The following is a 20,717-nucleotide window of genomic DNA, read 5'->3' as shown; positions in this document are numbered from 1 at the left end:
GTACGTGGCCGATTTATATATTTTATCATTTGAAGATCTTTCGGTATTTTTATCACTGGGTCGATAATTAAAAATTAGTTTCCTTATTAATTTCACGGGAAAATCGTTTAGAATCGAAAGAACCCGTTTTACAAAATTATTGGCAGTATTTATTATTAAACTCTTTTCATGGTTTGAGTTGAAGTTTATAAGCCTCCCAGATGCGGTTGGCTTTCTGTACCAATTTATCTTCAACTTGTTGTTCCTCTTAATTATTAGTGTATCTAGAAATGCTATCTGTCCATCTTTTTCTATCTCTTTAAAGATTTGTAATAGCGAATATGTCATCCACATATTTCGTGAGTAATCGTGGTTTGTTTATCGAGTCAGTCTCAAACCTTGTTAACAGATCCTCCATTACAAAAGACAATTTGTCTTAATGTACTAATGTATATTCTCTTAATAACTGAAATGAAAATGAAAATAAGGATATGCTAATTTAGAACCTAACGAAATAGATCTAACTTAAAAAATTTTAGCTGACACATTTTCTGTCAAGATTTTTAGAATTGAGCCGTGGATTAAAATTATGTATGAAATTTTCAGGGGAGATCACATTGATGCGCCCATTGGAAGACGTTGCTGTAATTACAAATGTCGGAGGTCCGGTCTTGCTTACAATAGTTGCGGAGGAGGTGAAAGTCGGTCATGACGATCCCCCAGCTATGGCCTCAACGGTACAATTGGCATTGTTTTTGCCGGAACGTGTTAACAATCCACCATATTTTGAGAATGATCAGTAAGTACCTGATATATATTTGCAAGTGCCCATTAATATTCTCACTTTAAATAAATCCTAACATAACATACATATATGTATTTACATTAACATGGAATTACTCATAAATAACATGTGTTAAGCATACCTAATGAATTCAGTTAAATATGCGTTATATGTATACGTTAGGGTACATACATATGTACATATACTCGTACCTTTAAGTTATTTTTATACTATGCGTGCTTTGCACACAGATTACATTAACTTTGATTGGATAACGGTTGCTTGTACAGGTATAAAGGAATCGAAATAGATATAGACTTACATATATCAAAATCATCAGTATCGAAAAAAAATTTGATTGGGCCATGTCCGTCTGTCCGTTAACACGATAACTTGAGTAAATTTTGAGATGTCTTGATGAAATTTCGTATGTAGGTTCCTCGGCACTCATCTCAGATCGCTATTCAAAATGAACGAAATCGGACAATAACCACGCCCACTTTTTCCATATCGAAAATTTCGAAAAACCGAAAAAGTGGGATAATTCATTACCAAAGACGGATAAAGCGATGAAACTTGGTAAGTGGGTTGACCTTATGACGCAGAATCGAAATTTTTTAAAATTTTGGACAATGGGCGTGGCACCGCCCATTTTTAAAAGAAGGTAATTTAAAAGTTTCCCAAGCTGTAATTTGGCAGTCGTTGAAGATAACATGATGAAATTCGGCGGGAACGTTACTCTTATTACTATATGTGTGCTCAACAAAATCGGATGACGAACACGCCTACTTTAAAAAAAAAATTTTTAAGTCAAATTTTAACAAAAAATTTAATATCTTTACAGTATATAAGTAAATTATATCAACATTCAACCCCAGTAATGATATGGTGCGGCAAAAGCCAAAAATTAAAGAAAATTTCAAAATGGGCGTGGCTCCGCCCTTTTCATTTAATTTGTCTAGAATATTTTTAATGCCATAAGTCGAACAAAAATTAACCAATCTTTGTGAAATTTGGTAGGGGCAGTGAAAATGAGCGAAATCGGTTGAGGCCACGCCCAGTTTTTATACACAGCCGGCCGTCTGTCCTTCCGCTCGGCCGTTAACACGATAACTTGAGCAAAAATCGATATATCTTCACTAAACTTAGTTCACTTAGTTATCTGAACTCACTTATCTTGGTATAAAAAATGGCCGAAATCCGACTATGACCACGCCCACTTTTTCGATATCGAAAATTACGAAAAATAAAAAAAATTCCATAATTCTATACCAAATATTAAAAAAGAGATGAAACATGGTAATTGAATTGGTTTATTGACGCAAAATATAACTTTAGAAAAAATTTTGTAAAATGGGTGTGACACCTACCATATTAAGTAGAAGAAAATGAAAAAATTCTGCAGGGCGAAATCAAAAGCCGTTGGAATCTTGGCAGGAATACTGTTCGTCATATTACATATATAAATAAATTAGCGGTACCCGACAGATGATGTTCTGGGTCACCCTGGTCCACATTTTGGTCGATATCTCGAAAACGCTTTCACATATAAACCTAAGGGTGACTTCCTTTTAAATCCCTCACTAACACCTTTCATTTGATACCCATATCGTACAAACGCATTCTAGAGTGACCCCTGGTCCACCTTTATGGCGTTATCTCGTAAAGGCGTCCGCCTATAGAACTAAGGCCTACTCCCTTTTAAAACACTCATTAACACCTTTCATTTGATACCCATATCGTACAAACACATTCTAGAGTTGCCCCTAGTCCACCTTTATGGCGATATCTCGAAAAGGCGTCCACCCATAGAACTAAGGATCACTCCCTTTTAAAATACTCATTACCACCTTTCATTTGATACCCATATCGTACAAACACATTCTAGAGTTACCCCTGGTCCACCTTTATGGCGATATCCCGAAATGGCGTCCACCTATACAACTATGGCCCACTCCCTTTTAAAATAGTCTTTAATACCTTCCATTTGATAGCCATGTCATAAAAACACATTACAGGGTTACCCAAGGTTCACTTTCCTACTTTGTTATTTTCCATTTTTTGTCCCCAAAGCTCTCAGATGAGTATGTAATTTTCGGTTACACCCGAACTTAGTCTTCCTTACTTGTTTAGTTTAATAAATTTTAGTTGCATTAAAAAGCCTTTTGACTCGGACGTCTCAACTGGCAACGAGATTTCAAATACGTAACCCGTTCGTTTAAAAATAAAATATAATTTTAACTTTATTTTATATTAACGCGTAATAATGGCGGAAAACGCATTTTTCAAGCAACTCCCCGAGCAACAGCAAAGTTTTACGCAAAAAATTCTCGAATCGCAAAGGACATGGATGGAGTCTGTCTTAAAGACAAGGACAGGAGAAAGCTCTTTGGTGGCATCCTTCCACGCATTTAATAAAGACCTCCAAAGTTAGGATTCATATCTGGAGCAATTAGGCCAACATTTCATTGCATATAATGTCACTTCATCAGAAAAGATGGATTCATTCCTCTTGTCGCGGATGGGCAGCGACACTTTCGAGCTATTAAAAAAGTTATTAGGCAATCAAAACTTGTAAACCTACAGTTGTGCAGACCTAACGGCAAAATTGTCAGACAATTTTAAAAGAAAGTTTCATGTAATTTCTGCACGCTACAATTTCAAAGATATGGTATGAAACCAAATCAACGCTACAAAGAGTGTGTGGTTGATTTACGCGGCTTAGCAAGATAATGCAACTTTGTGTGCAGAAGTGCTAATTGCAGTTATGAATATGTCGATGAGATGATACGTGACATCATAGTATTACATACTCCTCATGACACCGTCCGAGCTGCGGCATTATAAAAACTCCAGCCAACGTTAACAGAAGTTCTCCTTATAGCCGAATCTTACGAAAGCACAACAACAGCGGTGCAATCTCTTAAAGAGAATACATCCGGTGAAACTACAATAAACAGAATTTGTATAAATCATGATCAAGCTGCGGTACTTCACATAGCCGCGAGCAATGTCGTTTCAAAGGCGCTGTATGCCGCAAGTGCGGTACAGTAGGCCATATAGCACCTGAATGCATGTCAAAAGACACCCGCAAGTATGCAAAGCAAAGCAACATTAAAACACAATCTCAGCAAAAAACTGCAAGGGAAAATGATAAATACAAAGGCAATGTCGATACAATCGAAACGATTTATAACTTAACCGGAATTCTTAAGCAGCAAGAAAATAAAAACTTTATACGTTTAAAGATATTAAACAAATTAATTAATTTTCAAATGGATTCCGGTACACCAGTTTCTATAATAACACCAGAAACATACGAAATTTTAAATAATCCACCGCTTAGCCCATGTAAACGCTCATCGTTTAGTTTTGGTAACAACAAATAAATACATGTGGCGCAAAGCAAAAAAAAATTAATCTTGTTGTCGCAAGAGTGCACGGGGTAGCAATCTGTTTGGCGCAGATCTCTTTCAGGCCTTTGGTTACAAAATACAACAAGTTATCTCCGTCGACGACATAAATCCTATAGTTGACGCAATTCTAAATAAATTTGGCAAAGTGTTTGAACCTGCGGTGGGAACTGTTAACAAAGCTAGTATCAATTTAAATCTGAGGATCAGCCTAAATTTTTTAAAAGCCGACCTATTCTCTTTTCACTAATGCCGATATTCAAAAGTGAAGCTAATCGACTAGTTGAAGCAGGAATTTGGATACAAGTTCAATTTAGTGAATGGGCATCGCCTATAGTGCTTGCTACAAAGCCCGACGGTTACATTCGTATATGCGGCGATTTTAAAGTATCAATAAATAAACAAATCAATTTTGAGCGGTATTCATTACCAACGCGGTAAAACTTGTTATATGTAATCCGGTATGGTAAGCAGTTTTCTAAATAGACTTGAAAAATGCCTACTTGCAACTAGAGTTAGACAAAAAAGCCAATATATTGCTAGTAGTGAACACGCCACTGGGACTGTATCAATATCATCGGATGCCATACGGAATTGTTAGCGCACCAGCTATATTTCAAAAATTTTTGGAGCAACTTTTTCAAGGGATTGAAGCTGTGCCAACTACTTGGACGATATTATCATTACCGCACCCACAGTCGATGAACACCTCCAGAGACTGCATGAAGTCTTCACACGATTGGAGGCGAGTGGTCTCAAGTGCAAGAGGGAGAAGTGCGTTTTTCTCCAAGACGAAATCGAATATTTGGGAAGGCGAATAAGTGCTAGTGGGGTTTCTCCGAATGAAACAGGCGTAGCAGCGGTCGAAAAGCCACGACGTCAAAATATAAAAGCTCTTGTAGCTTTTTTAGGTTAGGTTAACTACTACCATAAATTCATTCCAAATTTTTTAAATATTGCAGCGCCCCTTAATCAACTTCGGCGAAAAAATATTCCTTTTAAATGGCAAAGCGCACAAGAGTATGTCTTTAAATCTCTGCAATATTCAATAGTAAAAGCCACTCAATTAGCATTTTATCAAGAGAACCTTCCACTACTTCTTGCTACTGATGCATCGGCATACGGCATAGGTGCCGTAATTTCCTATTTTTACCCCGATGGCACTGAGAGACCAACAGCATTTACATCAAAGACTCTTGAACAACATCAGGTCAAATACAGCCAGATCGAAAAAGAGGCATTATCTGTTGTATTTGGGGTACAACGTTTTCACAAGTACGTGTATGGCCGCAAATTTACACTGATCATGGATCCTAAACCGCTCGTGAGTATATTTAGTCCAGGAAAGCAGTTGCCTACCATCATCGCTCAATGCCTTCAACGCTGGGCTATTGCCTTGATGGCATACAAATATGACATACGGTATAAACCTACATCGCAACACGGAAGCGGCGACGCCCTATCACGGCTTCCATTTGCAACCGATCCGGAGTTCGACAAAAGCGAAGCTTGTTTGAATGTGGATAATTTTGAAACGCCCGTAAACCCAAGACTAATATTGGAACATATCGAATTAGATGATGCTCTTATGAAATTTCGAAGCTTTATACGTTATGGTTGGCCAGAGCACTTATCAAGTAGCGATTCGCATATTTTGCCGTTTTTCAATAAAAAAAATTTCTTTAACTGTTAATAATGGTATTATATACTTACAGAGCCAAGCAAATCGAGTGGTTATTCCAACGTCGTTACGTAAACGAATTTTGCAGCTCTTATATAACGGCCACTGGGGCGTAGTCAAGACTAAGCAGCTTGCTCGCAGTCACTGTTGGTGGCCGGGTATAGATAAAAGTATTGGGAGTCTTGCGAAAGACTGTGAAATTTGTAAAACAAACTCATGTAATCCTGCTCGCGAATTCAGCAGTTGGCCAGAGGCTTCACCTCCATAGGAAGGTGTGCACATAGACTTTGCCGGACCTGTATCCATTTGTTACTCAACTAAAAACAACAACAACATCAGATACCATTTTAGCGCTCTCCGCTATATCCGCTATTGAAGGACTTCCCGAAACGTTAGTCAGTGACAATGGGCCGCAACTGACAGCTGACCTTTTTAAATAATTTTGTGCTAAAAATAGAATAAAACATGTAACATCAGCACCGTTCCACCCGGCATCCAACGGGCAAGCTGGACGCTTTGTACGCACTTTTAAAGCGGCAATGGTAAAGAATTTACAGGATGACTCGTCGATTCCATCTGCGTTGATGAAATATCTTTCGACATATCGTTCGATGCCTCATGCTGAAGATACCCGCTCAACTGTTAGATGGCCGCGAGATGCGCACGCTGCTGTCTCAGCCACTGCCATGTACTAACAGAGAACATAGGAAAAAGGGAAACGCTAAATTTAAATCTTCGCAATTGGTTTACATGCGGAATTATGCGCATGGACCTAAGTGGATAAAGGATAAAATCGCCAGAGTTCTTGGAAAAGTTATGTACATCGTATATTCCCCGATGGGGTACCAAAAACAACACCAGAACCAACTCAAAGAAATGAGCGAAGATCATGTTACTACCCAACCTGTTGTAGATGCCACTGTACAACGGCGTTCGTTATGTGCTGGTATTCCCGCTGAACGTAACAGTTTCGCTGCCGTTGTACAGAACACCTATCTTCGTGAAGCACCTACAGCTGAACCACTTCGTAGAAGTGAGCGTAACCGAAACCCGGTAGATCGGTTTATGGCGGAAGATTTTCGAAAATAGACGGTGGAGAAATGATATATATTTACAAGTACCCATTAATATTCTCATTTTTAAATAAATCCTAACATATATGTATTTACATTAACATGGAATTACTCATAAATAACATGTGTACATACTTAAGCATACATAATGAATTCAGTTAAATATGCGTTATATGTATACGTATGGAGTACATACATATGTACCTTTAAGTTAATGTTTTAGTTTAATAAATGTTAGTTGCATTAAAAAAGCCTTTTGACTCGGGCGTATCAGTACCTACTGAAGCTTGTGAGGTAAGTGGTTTATTAAATGGTGCTACACGAAGATTATGCCAGCGATGTTTGTAATACACTTAAAATATGTAATTAAGTCTAATACAAAAATAATACTTTTGACATTATTTCATATGGCAATGCCTTGATGGCAATTACTCGCGTATGCACTTAATTGTGATTACGTGTATTATTCTTAGAAATTTTATTCAGGATAGCTTCAACTTGATAATGTAGGCAGGGTAGATGCACCAGTAACCGGAAACTTAACTTTTTTTTGCTTTTGAACTCTTCTTGGCTACATTTTATAAGTGATATTAAGCAACTTTGAATTTTCAAATGATTGCTTAATTCTAAATCTAGTAAAATCAGCCACTTCGACAGAAAACTATATTTTTTTGTAAAAACTATTGTTTTGATACAAGTCAGGATTTGCCAGTAATCGGAGAGTTTTTTCAGAAACCGAACGCTTTTGATCTAAAATAAAAATAATTGTGTTGTAACGTTTTACATCTTTTTATAAAGTTCTTTTTATTTTTATTTAATATTTAAACCAAATAAATACAACAACAAAAATAAACTTTTGCATATTCTTCATTAATTTCATTGATTTTGCATAGGTACTTATTATTTAAACATTAAGAAAAACAAACGAAAATATTCCTTCATTTTCAATTAAAATATACTTAGATAAAACAGAAACACACAAAACTCCAATAATAAAAAATTAAAATATAAATATTTCATTAATTTCAGTACATTTTAGCTGAAAACATACCTACATAGTAATTAAATATTTTACAAATGCCACAGTCACAAACTGCTTCGCAATTTCGCTCATCTTCTTCTCGGTGAAAACCGGAGTCTCAGCGTTAGCTCCCTTTAGTATCATTGATTAAGCTGGATTCTAATTGTTATCTCCCTTGTGCATTTGCTTCTCAAGCCATTATTGTCTTCCTCTTCCTGTATTACAGCTTTTGAGGTACATGACTTTCCAGTACTTATATTTCCATCTTCGATCCGCTTTGCAGATTTTGAGGTTTGGTTCCTGTCATTCCGGATAATTCGCCTCCTAGTTCTTGGACTGGAGCGTTTACCCTCCCCCTTATGTCTCTTAAAAGTATGCTTGTCAGGTTCATCCGATCGCTGCCTCTTCAATCTAGGGGCTTCTTCCTCTTCGATACGGTTGCAAAATTGAAAGTTGTTCGCAGCAAAACTTTCGTCTATGAATTGTCTTCGACATTCTTCCACTGTATCACGGGCCAATGCCAAGCGATCGCTCTCATCGTTGGTTCGGTGAACCACAGGGCCCAAGCGCTGCATAATTCTATTTTTATAGGGTCCTCTTAAGCTGCCTATCTCGTTGTTCCCGTTCTAACCTTAATTCTTTGTCCGAGCTAGTATGCACTCACTGCACACTATCATCGCTAAGAGCGTCCGAGTCATCGCTGATAGCGATTTCCTCTTCCCCGCTTGCGACGCCATTTCCTTTTCCTTCGCATCCCTACTTTCTCTTAAAGTTTTTGAGTTCATCTTGGTCGTACGAACACCTGCCCACAAGACGGGCTCAGCGGTCCAATGTTAAAAATGGGGATAAAAACCGTCCGCCACAACAGCGTCCGTCGCTGTGGAAAAGCCATCATTACTTCCCGAGGCGGCCCGGTATCGGGAAGGCTCCGTTCAAATACAACCGAGTATATCCCCTGGCTGCAAATCGTCGAATAGGCACGGTTCGTATAACACCCTGGATTAGGGATTATCACACATAGGTTAGGTTAGGTTGAACTGGCCGGTCCATGAGAACGTCACATAGACTGAATGAGTCCGTAGTGTTACCAGAAGTTTGTTTTAACGACCAAACTGAAAAACCCTATCAAAAAGCAGGACGTATGTTGAAAATAACTCCGTCCTCTTGGCAAACACTAGAAGCCTCCCAGTTCTTAAGCCACTTGCTGCTTCTAGATCTGGCAGCTGTATCACTCCTAATAGCTGGAGTCTTAGCCTGGCAAGCGCAGGGCACGAGCACAGAACGTGCTCGATCGTTTCCTCCTCCAACCCGCACTTCCTACATCTGCTATCACTGACCAAGCCTAATTTAAAGGTATGTGACGCCAGAAGGCAGTGTCTAGTCAGAATACCCGCCATAAGTCTACAGTCTTCTCTTTTTAATGATAGAAGCAACTTTGTTAGTCTAAGGCTGTAAGACCTTCACATAATCTTCGACAATTGACAGCCGCGCACTTGAACCCACGCCTTTCCTGCTTGGTCGATCATGTGCACCTCTCGCCTTCGCTTAATCTCGCCCAGTCTAATTGGGGTTATCACACATACTATAATAAATTTTAATATAAACAAATATTATTTAATAAAGGGCTAAAGAAACAGAATGTCCGGATACCAGAATTCTGCGGTTGTTAACTATTTCTACACTTTGTCCGGATTCTGGAAAACACTATTATTTTTATTCCAGTATCCAGACAGGTGCATTTTAAAATATATACATATTTTCACTAATTTTAAACTCGTACCACGTATTTTTATCAATAATTTATAGCATAACAGTCATTTGAAACACTTTTGTCACCAAATTATTAGTAAAAACTCTCCTGATAGAATTGAAGTACAACTAGCAAAAAAATTGAGAAGTAGCACGTCTTAAAACTTCTCTTCACACATTGGCTTTTTCCAATGAATTTTTAGAACTTTAAAATAAGTCAACGGATTGCTTATTTCAAACGATTAAAGTGAAAAATGTACGGTTACTGGGGGGTGTCCGGTTACTGGTACATCTACCCCATATGTGATTTTAATGATTGTAAATATAAAAAAGTTACACAGATATTTTTAATTTATAAGGAAATTTATACAGGTATTAGAATTTATTTGTATGAGTTTTTAAGCGAGGAAACATTTATTTTTAGCAATTTTTAATTTATAATTAATTTAATAATTTGGGAAACATTTAAACAACGTGCCATCAGGACGGACATGGGACCGCTGTTTCGATTATACCTTGTAAATCTATTCAAAGCCTTTTCTCCCGGGAGTGGGATTTGAACCCGCACTCCTACGATGGTTGAAGTGTTACAAACGCATTCAGCCACGTCATGCCTTAGTTGTTGTAAACCTTATCCCAATTGCCTTCTTTGCATATTTCTTTATTCATAGTTGATATTTCGTATGACATTATATGGTACAGTTATGCGTTGGTAAGGCGGTTTTCAGAAAAACTTGGTGCTGTTGCTTTTGTTCTATTTATAGAACTACAACGAATTACCCAATGTTATCTATTTGTATGAGTTTTTAAGCGGGGTAAACCTTATTGCTTTAAATGTATGAAATATTTCTTTGAAGCAATTTTTAATTTTTAATTAATTTAATAATTTGGGAAACATTTAAACAACGTGACAAGGCGACATCTCTTTCAATTATAACTTGTAAATCTCTTCAAAGCCTTTTCTCCCAAGAGTGGGATTTGAACCCGCACTCCTACGATAGTTGAAATGGTTACAAACGCATTCAGCTACGTCATGCGTTAGTTGTTGTAAAGTTTTTCCTAATTGCCCTCTTTGCATTTTTCTTTATTCATAGTCCATATTTCGTATGGCATCATATGGTAAAGTTATGCGTTGGTAAGGCGGTTTTCAAAGAAACTTGGTGTTTGTTGCTTTTGTTCTATTTATAGACCTACAACGAATTAACCAATGTTGTCTATTTGTAATGAGTTTTTAAGCGGGGATTATCCTTATTGCTTTAAATGTATGAAACATTTATTTGAAGCAATTTTTAATTTATAATTAATTTAATAATTTGGGAAAAATTTAAACAACATCACATCAGGACGGACAAGGCGACAGCTGTTTCGATTATACCTTTTAAACCTTTTCAAATCCTTTTCTCCCGGGAGTGGGTTTTGAACCCGCACTCCTACGATGGTTGAAGTGTTACAAACGCATTCAGCCACGTCATGCCTTAGTTGTTGTAAACCTTATCCCAAGTGCCTTCTTTGCATATTTTCTTTATTCATAGTCCATACTTCGAATGGCATCATATGGTAAAGTTATGCGTTGGTAAGGCGGTTTTCAAAGAAAGCGAAGGGTTCAAATCCCACTCCCGGGAGAAAAGGCTTTGTACAGATTTACATGGCATAATCGAAACAGCTGTCGCCTTGTCCGTTCTGATGTTACGTTGTTTAAATTTTTCCCAAATTATCAAACTAATTAGAATTTATTGTTAACGCCATACCCACGAGTCGAGAACTTCTCCGAAACTCCAAAAGACTTTAGAATACAAAGATGTTGCATGAGTGAACGAAAGTGTAAAGCAGCAGGACGTTAGAATATTCCAGTAGGACACTTTCACCACACCACAAACTTTAACACAATTTTTAACATAAGTTAAGCATACAAAATCACTGATTTGAGTTTTAGATGCTAAAATTCTGAACAGATTAGCTTGCTAAAAAATCTAAAAATAATTGTCAAATAATAAATACAGACAGTGTTATTTTAAAACATTATGCTTTGGTGAGTGGTGAAAGTATCCTACCATAATTTTGTGAAGCTCACCTCACTCTATTTTTCGCGCATGCAAACATTTTGTATTCTAACGTCTTTGGAAACCCTAACTGAAAATGAAAAGCCTGACTGCAGTCGCGTATGTTTACGTCGTATTAAATTCGGAGCTTGAATAATACCATAGCTTCATTTTACCACAGACAACATGGAACAAACCTTTTCCGACGTGCCTTGATAACCAATTATATCTATACATATATATAATTTGTAATTCCCGAAGCGATAAATCCCAGTCTTTCAACTCTGTCGTTGCCCAACGAGCGTTGATTTGTACGCTCCACTTGACTATCAGCACTCAGCTGTTTAAATATGATGGATGCTATTGTTGTCGCCATAGGATTCCAAAGCTTTTGATGTGAACGGTGTACCCCGATCAGACACAACATGCGATGAGAGTCCATAGTAGCCTGTAATTTCGTTGAGTGATTTTAACACATTCTTCAAGAAAGTTTGATAAGTCAAAAAACTGATGTTTCCGCTTAAATCTCAAATTTCCAACTGAAGCAGACAATAAAATGTTTAAGCAGTTATCATGGCGGAACCAGGAACAGGTGACGGCCGGAAATCAGCTGATTGGTATTTTTATACCTTTCATGAACATGAAATGGTATATTAACTTTGGTCCGATGTTTGTAACGTTGAGAAATATAGAAGATAGACTCATCATTAAGTATACCGAATTGATTAGGACGACGAACTGAGTTGATATAGCCATGTCCGTCTGTCCGTCCGTCCGTCTGTCTGTTTGAACGCAAACTAAATTTTGAGATATCTCAATGAAATTTGCCACAAGGATGTATTTTTGTATTATATTAGACATTTGTCGGATACGGTAGGATCGGACCACTATAACATATATCTCCCATACAACCGATCGTACAGATAAGACGATTTTGATCATTCCTGCCGCAATTTAGAAAGTATAAACGTGAAACTTAGTGATATATATTCTAATATATCATAGAAGATATCCTGAAAAAATCACATTGATCGGAGCTATATATAGTTATATCCCATACAACCGATCGTTCAGATAGAAAGATTTTTGGCCATTTCTCCCTTAATTTAGAAAGTATAAACGTGAAACTCGGTGATAGATATTTTAATATACCATAGAAGATTTCTGAAAAAATCACTTTGATCGGAGCTATATATAGTATATATCCCATACAACCGATCTTTCAGATAGAAAGTTTTTTGGCAATTTCTCCCTTAGTTTTCAATATAAAAACGTGGAACCTGTTGATATATATTCTAATATATCCTAGAAGATTTCCTGTAAAAATCATTTCTATCGGAGCTATATATAATATATATCCCATACAACCGATCGTTCAGATAAGGGGGTTTTTGCCATTTTTAACACGCTTTTATTAGCTTGGCCTGTATGTAACGGAATCTTTTAGCTTAATTTTCACCGGTTTATAGAAGTCTGATTAATTTGAAACTTTGCATACGTATCGAGGACCGATGACAATGCATTAATGTGATGGTGTGGTGTCATAAGGTCAACGGCCATAAGGTCAATTGGCCTTATTACCACTTTGGAAAGCCATAAGTTTGATAGAAACTTTGCACACGTATCAAGGCTCGATGACAATGCAATAATGTGCTGGTGAGGTGACATAAGGTTAACGGACATAAGGTCAATTGAACTTATGACCACCCCAAATTACCATAGATTGAAATGTATGTATGTAACGGAATCTGGGGTGGAGCCGAGAGCCCCGGTAATGCAGAGCTCCGAACTCCGTTACACCTTTTGAAGCATTTTAAGATAGGTACTTTAAGCTAGTGCAGGCCACCAGACCAAGGCACCATAAAGAAGAATGGGCGCACAATAGCTGTGTAAACCCAGTAGGTCAACTTAGGGGAGAATCCCCAGGAGGTGCCAATTGCCCTCTTGCAGGTGAACAGCTCTGCTGCTGCCTTCTTGGATCGCTCCACTATATGGTCACTCCATAATAGCTTCCTATCCAGAATGACTCCCAAATACTTGACTTGATCGCTAAACGCTAAGAACGTACCCCCAATTCTTGGCGGTGTAAGATTTGGTACTTTGTACCTCCTCGTGAAGAGGACAAGCTCAGTTTTATCCGGTTTGAATTCCAAACCTGTGGCGGGTTGTACTCCTGGAGCAGCTCCAGGATGTCAGCTGGGTCCGTTGGCGTCACTTGATCCCCAGCCTAGCCCTTGGTCGTGAGGGGATATCACGCGCCTCCACTACCTTGAGGCGCGCGCCCGGATATACCACCCCTATCAGCGTAACGGCGGCCCTATAGAGGTTTACCGACCTGGCGTCGTCACAGGCAATTAGCTTGACATTGCCCTGGAACCACCCTGCATCGGTGTAAGATGGCGGGGACCAGGGTTGTCTTTCTTAACCTTAACGGCCACCGTAGCGAGCGCGGCCTCGTTCCACTTCCACTGTTGTTTTGGGATCCTGCCATCTTCGCTGTTATCTTCTATAATGCCAATGATTTGCCAACCCTTCGCAATTTCGGCGAAAGGCCGCGTCCAGCCTTCCTGCGTCTTGGCTCTTTTCGGTGCCGTGTGGCTGGATTCATCCATGGAATCCGGGCGTTTCGAGGTTTCATCACTCTCGACTAAAACTTTTAAAATTACTTGAACTAAAAAATTAAGAATAAATAATAGTTTAAAAAAACTAAAAAAAACACGCTTTTATAGCTAACCGAACTAAAAAATAGAAAATAATTTTCAATTAAAAAGAGTTTATATAACAGTAGTAGAAGGTCAAACAATCATTTATAGTTAATCACCTCAAAATAAAATTATAATAAAATTTAAGTTATTAACAGAATAATTTAATTCACAGTAAAAAGCGTGGGGTGCTTGATATTGCATGTTACAATCATTCCATTGGCAACTATCTCAGAGGAAAGATATGAAATGTAGTCAAATGCACCCCACGCTTTTTACTCTGAATTAAATTATTCTGTTAATAACTTAAATTTTATTATAATTTTATTTTGAGGTGATTAACTATAAATGATTGTTTGATCTTCTACTACTGTTATACAAACTCTTTTTTAATTGAAAATTATTTTCTATTTTTTAGTTCGGTTAGCTATAAAAGCGTGTTTTGTTTAGTTTTTTTAAACCATTATTTATTATACTCAGCTGAGAAGAGCTCACAGAGTATATTAACTTTGTTCGCATAACGGTAATCCGTAACGGCATAAACTAATCGAGATAGATATAGACTTCTATATATCAAAATGATCTGGGCGAAAAAAGAAATTCATTTAGCCATGCCCGTCCGTCCGCCCGTCCGTCCGTAAACACGATAACTTGAGTAAATTTTGAGGTATCTTGATGAATTTTGGCATGTGGGTTGCTGGGCGCTCGTCTCAGATCGCCATTTAAAACGAACGAAATCTGACTGCAACCACGCCCACTTTTTCGGTTGAAGCAACGCCCAGTTTTTATACGTAGTCGACCGCTTGTTCTTCAGCCTGTCCGTTAATATGATAACTTGAGCAAAAATCGATCTTTACTAAACTTAGTTCACGTACTTATCTGAACTCACTTTATCTTGGTATAAAAAACGGCCGAAATCGGAGTATGACCATGCTCACTTTTTCGATATCGAAAATTATGAAAAATTTAAAAATGCCATATTCTATATCAAATATGAAAAAAGGGATAAAACATGGATTGGTTTATTGAAGCAAAATATAACTTTAGAAAAAACGTTGTAAAATGGGTGTGACACCTACCATATTAAGTAGAAAAAAATGAAAATGTTCTGCAGGGCCCTTGGAATCTTGGCAGGAATACTTTTCGTCGTATACATATATAAACAAATCAGCGGTACCCGACAGATGATGTTCTAGGTCACCCTGGTCCACATTGTGGTCGATATCTCGAAAAGGCCTTCACATATACAACTAAGGGCCACTTCCTTTTAAAACCCTCATTAATACCTTTAATTTGATACCCATAACGTACAAACACATTCTAGAGTCACCCCTGGTCCACCTTTATGGCGATATCCCCAAATGGCGTCCGCCTATAGAAATAAGGCCCACTCCCTTTTAAAACACTCTTTAATACCTTCCATTTGAAAACCATGTCATACAAACACATTCCAGGGTTACCCTAGATTCATTTTCCTAAATGGTGATTTTCCCTTATTTTGTCTCCAAAGCTCTCAGCTGAGTATGTAATGTTCGGTTTCACTCGAACTTAGCCTTCCTTACTTGTTTATTTTATATTTATCTCAAAAATCGTTTAAGTATGTACAACTGTTCACTATATATTTCTTATCTTATACATCCGGTTATTTGGAGATTACGAAAGGTATGAAAGGCACAGCCGAAGACAGTCCCGTCCTTACTTGTTTAATTATGATTTTACTATTCCACTTCCGGCGCAGGACGATTTTGACATAAGCCCATCGATTTACGAAAACAAAGTATATGGAATTTTTATTTATGTGTGTATGTATGTCACTGTGCTGCCACCTTGTATGTTTCCGTCATGGCAGCTATAGTGCACATTGGAAGTAACGGGAGTTTTCAGAAAAAATGTACTGTAAAAGAGTCAGGTCTCTCTGAAAATTCTACGAAATAAAGATGCTGTAGCATTCACGTCCTGTATTACACTTATACTTTCCTCAATATAGCCGGCTAAAGGAAATTTGTAAATACACAGAGAAAAGATAAAATAATACCTAATGAATCAGTTGGTCATTATTTTGAAATGTATATGAATTACAAATATATACTTAAGATTGCATAAAATTAAATGAATAAAAGTTGGCTCTGAAATTTGAATGATATAGCATTCACGTATTTTTGCATCAATATGAAAATGAATGCTATAGCATTCCCGCCCGCGAATGTTTTAATACGTGAACTGTTTGGTATCTCGTACAGCTTAAACTCTTATAAACTTACTAAATGCATCAGAGTTTATATGAACATCGATATTTCCACGTTTTCTTCGTACGATTGGACCCAATAGGTAGATATATATACGATAATTGGTATAGGTTTTGAACAATTTTTGTTGTTATATCGTAGAGCTTACGATTTCTTCTCGAACAGAAGCGAGATTTTCGAGACCCGAGAAATCGAGAACTCGTTTTCTCGCGAGATTCTCGTGTCTCGAAGTCCTCGTAAATCTCGCGAGCATCTCGACATTCTTACTTACTCGTAATACACGCGATCTTCTCGACTTTCAATTCAGTCGCTGCAGTGGCAATATTCTATACATTTCGGGGGTTTTTACTTGTGGTTTTGCGGACATTTTGGCTTTTGATCCAGAAGAAATCGTTAGCTCTATATAAAACAGCAAGGAATCGATTAAGTTGAATGTCGAGAAGCTCGCGAGCCTTACGAGTAATTCGGGATTTTAGAATATCACGAGCCTTACGAGTAATTCGAGATTTGAGAATCTCGCGAGCCTTACGAGTAATTACAGATTCGAGAATCTCGCGAGAAGGCGAGACTCGCGAGAAATCTCTTCTCGAACATATTCGGGAAATCGTAAGCATTATTATATCGGCATATTGACTTGCAAAATCGCGGGTTGGAATCGAGTTCAATGCCTAACAATAATTATTTAGCAATTCCCGAAATAGATCTCTACAACGAGCTTTGGCAGTTGTCTAAATTTTTTCTTTCTTGTATTCTAATTTAAAACTATTTTTTCATTTAAGAAAAAATGTGCCTTGAGCTGGATTCGAACCCGTGATCTTATAAGTCTGTAAGCCGATATAACCACAAAAATTGTTAGTACATCCCAGAGCACGGGGAAAAAGTGTCAATGGATATAACACTATGGCATCATTGCCATAAAATAAGTCCAATTATCACATCGTTCTGCAACAGATGTCGCAGCGCTGTGAAAATCAATTGGCAAGAAACAGGAAAGAAGTAGAAATAAGACAAGCAAACGACCTCTGTGATAGCTGAATGGTTAAACCAGCGGCGCCTAAACGTTGCCGATGAAGGAATATAGCAGTTTCGAAATGGATCTCTAGAACGAGCTTTGGCAGTTGTTTAAATTTGGTAACCAATCATCACCGTTACCTTAAAAACTAAGCCTGATGGTTCGAATCCCCTACTGAGCTCGCTTGGCTTGCTTCTCTGTGCGTCGACGAGATGGGACGTGAACCTTTAATATGGGTACTTTTTAAATCATATTCAAGTAACATAAACCACCAAAAATCACAAAAGAAGATTTTGCAATGCGCATGTAAACATTAGGTTAGCTGTTTTGATGACGTACTCGTATGTATTGACTCTTTTCATTTAGCCGCGCTTTTGTACGTACACTCAGAGAAAAAATCGTTCTAAAACGAACGAAACAAGTTCAAAATTAAGAACATTCGTTGACAAAAGTCTGTTAAGTACGTTTTTTTTTAACTCGTGACCGATGGCCTTGTTATACTAGCTGAGCAGACTTCACAGAGTATATTAGCTTTGTTCGCAGAACGGTAATCCGTAACGGCATAAACTAATCGAGATAGATATACATTTCTATATATCAAAATGATCTGGGCGAAAAAAGAAATACATTTAGCCATGTCCGTCCGTCCGTCCGTCCGTAAACACGATAACTTGAGTAAATTTTGAGGTATCTTGATCAAATTTGGTATGCAGGTTCCTGGGTAGTCATCTCAGATCGCTATTTAAAATGAACGAAATCGGACTACAACTACGCCCACTTTTTCGATATTGAAAGTTTCGAAAAACCGAAAAAGTGCGATAATTCATTACCCAAGACGGATAAAGCGATGAAGCTTGGTAAGTGAGTTGACATTATGACGCAGAATAGAAAATTAGTAATATTTTGAACAATGGGCGTGGCATCGCCCACTTTTAAAAGAAGGTAATTTAAAAGTTTTGGAAGCTGTAATTTGGCAGTCGTTGAAAATATCATGATGAAATTTGGCAGAAACGTTACTACTATTACTATATATGTGCTAAAAAAAAATTAGCAAAATCGGATGAAGAACACGCCCACTTTTTAAAAAAAAAATTTTAAAGTCAAATTTTAACAAAAAATTTAATATCTTTACTGTATATAAGTAAATTATGTCAACATTCAACTCTAGCAATGATATGATGCAACAAAATACAAAAATAAAAGAAAATTTTAAAATGGGCGTGGCTGCGCCCTTTTCCATTTAGTTTGTCTAAAATAATTTTAATGCCATATGTCGAACAAAAATTTACCAATCCTTGTGAAATTTGGTAGGGGCATAGATTCTATGACGGTAACTGTTTTCTGTGAAAATGGGCGAAATCGGTTGAAGCAACGCCCAGTTTTTGTACACAGTCGACCGTCTGTCCTTCCGCTCGGCCGTTAACACGACAACTTGAGCAAAAATCGATATATCTTTACTAAACTTAGTTCACGTACTTATCTGCACTCACTTTATCTTGGCATAAAAAATGGCCGAAATCGGCCTATGGCCACGCCCACTTTTTCGATATCGCAAATTACGAAAAATGAAAAAAATGCCATAATTCTATATCAAATATGAAAAAAGGAATGAAACATGGTAATTGGATTATTTTATTGACGCAAGATATAACTACAGAAAAAACTTTGTAAAATGGGGTGACACCTACCATATTAAGTAGAAGAAAATGAAAAAGTTCTGCAGGGCGAAATCAAAAGCCCTTGGAATCTTGGCAGGAATACTGTTCGTGGTATTACATATACAAATAAATTAGCGGACCCCGAAAGATGATTTTCTGGGTCACCCTGGTCCACATTTTAGTCGATATCTGGAAACGCCTTCACATATACAACTGAGGGCCACTCCCTTTTAAAACCCTCATTAATACCTTTAATTTGATACCCATAACGTACAAACACTTTCTAGAGTCACCCCTGGTCCACCTTTATGGCGATATCCCAAAATGGCTTCCAACTATAGAACTATAGCCCACTCCCTTTTAAAATACTCTTTAATACCTTCCATTTGAAAACCATGTCATACAAACACATTCCAGGGTTACCCTAGGTTCATTTTCCTAAATGGTAATTTTCCCTTATTTTGTCTCCAAAGCTCTCAGCTGAGTATGTAGTGTTCGGTTTCACCCGAAGTTAGCCTTCCTTACTTGTTTTAATAACACTTTTTCCAAGCACACCTTTCGTATTTTATGACCACTTTGGCATTGATTTGTGAACCTTCTGTGCCCATTTCAAGCACTACTTGGGCTTGATTTAAGATTTTTCGTTTTCACGCTTCGAGAACGACTTATGGTAGATTTAGACGTTTTCGGTCTCAATTTAAGAACTGTTTGTGCTTGATCATTGGTGAGAGTGGGAAGGTACCATTTATTTTTTTTTTTTAATAAAAAATTTTTTTGTCATTAATAAAAAATATTAATATCAAAAAAACTATTACTAAACCCATATATGCATTTTTTCATACATTTCTCTTATTGAGAAATTCTTCTTATTTGATGATGGAATCAGAATATATATTTAAAACATTTCATAACAAGTTTGTCCATATATGAATGGAACTGAACGAAAAATATAATATAAAATAATTGTTTTAAAAACTTCTGAGCTGCTTGATAACTTGCGCCAAATGCTGTCCGTTCTGCTTACTCCAAACTGGGAAAAAACGGTAAAGATGAGTTTGATGGTGAATGAGGACAAAACGAAGTACCTGCTTTCATCGAGCAAAGAGTCAGCGCATACGCGCCTTGGCAACCACGCTACTGTTGGCAGCCATAATTTTGAAATAGTAAAATACTTCGTTTATTTGGGAACCAGCATCAACACTAGCAACAACATCAGCACTGAAATCCAGCGAAGAATCAATCTTGCCAATAAATGCTACTTTGGACTAGGTAGGCAATTGAAAAGTAAAGTCCTCTCTCGGCGAACGAAAATCATACTCTACAAGTCACTTATCGTACCCGTCCTGCTATATGGGGCAGA

At 37.4% G+C, this 20,717-nt stretch overlaps 1 protein-coding gene across 4 annotated transcripts in view; it reads left to right on the top strand.

Moving 5' to 3' along the window:
• Cad86C (Cadherin 86C) overlaps positions 1-20,717 on the top strand; it is a 2,678,031-nt gene that overhangs the window by 1,632,228 nt on the left and 1,025,086 nt on the right. For all 4 annotated transcript variants that reach the window (XM_067760173.1, XM_067760172.1, XM_067760174.1 and 1 more), the window contains one exon: positions 586-778. In XM_067760173.1, coding sequence (XP_067616274.1) covers positions 586-778 — 193 coding nt within the window. The remainder of the gene's footprint in view (positions 1-585; positions 779-20,717) is intronic.

Source organism: Eurosta solidaginis, chromosome 1 (assembly GCF_040869045.1).
Source record: "Eurosta solidaginis isolate ZX-2024a chromosome 1, ASM4086904v1, whole genome shotgun sequence".
NCBI classification, from domain to species: Eukaryota; Metazoa; Arthropoda; class Insecta; order Diptera; family Tephritidae; genus Eurosta; species Eurosta solidaginis.
Note: the sequence above shows the minus strand (reverse complement) of the source record. Positions and strands in the feature narration are given on the sequence as shown.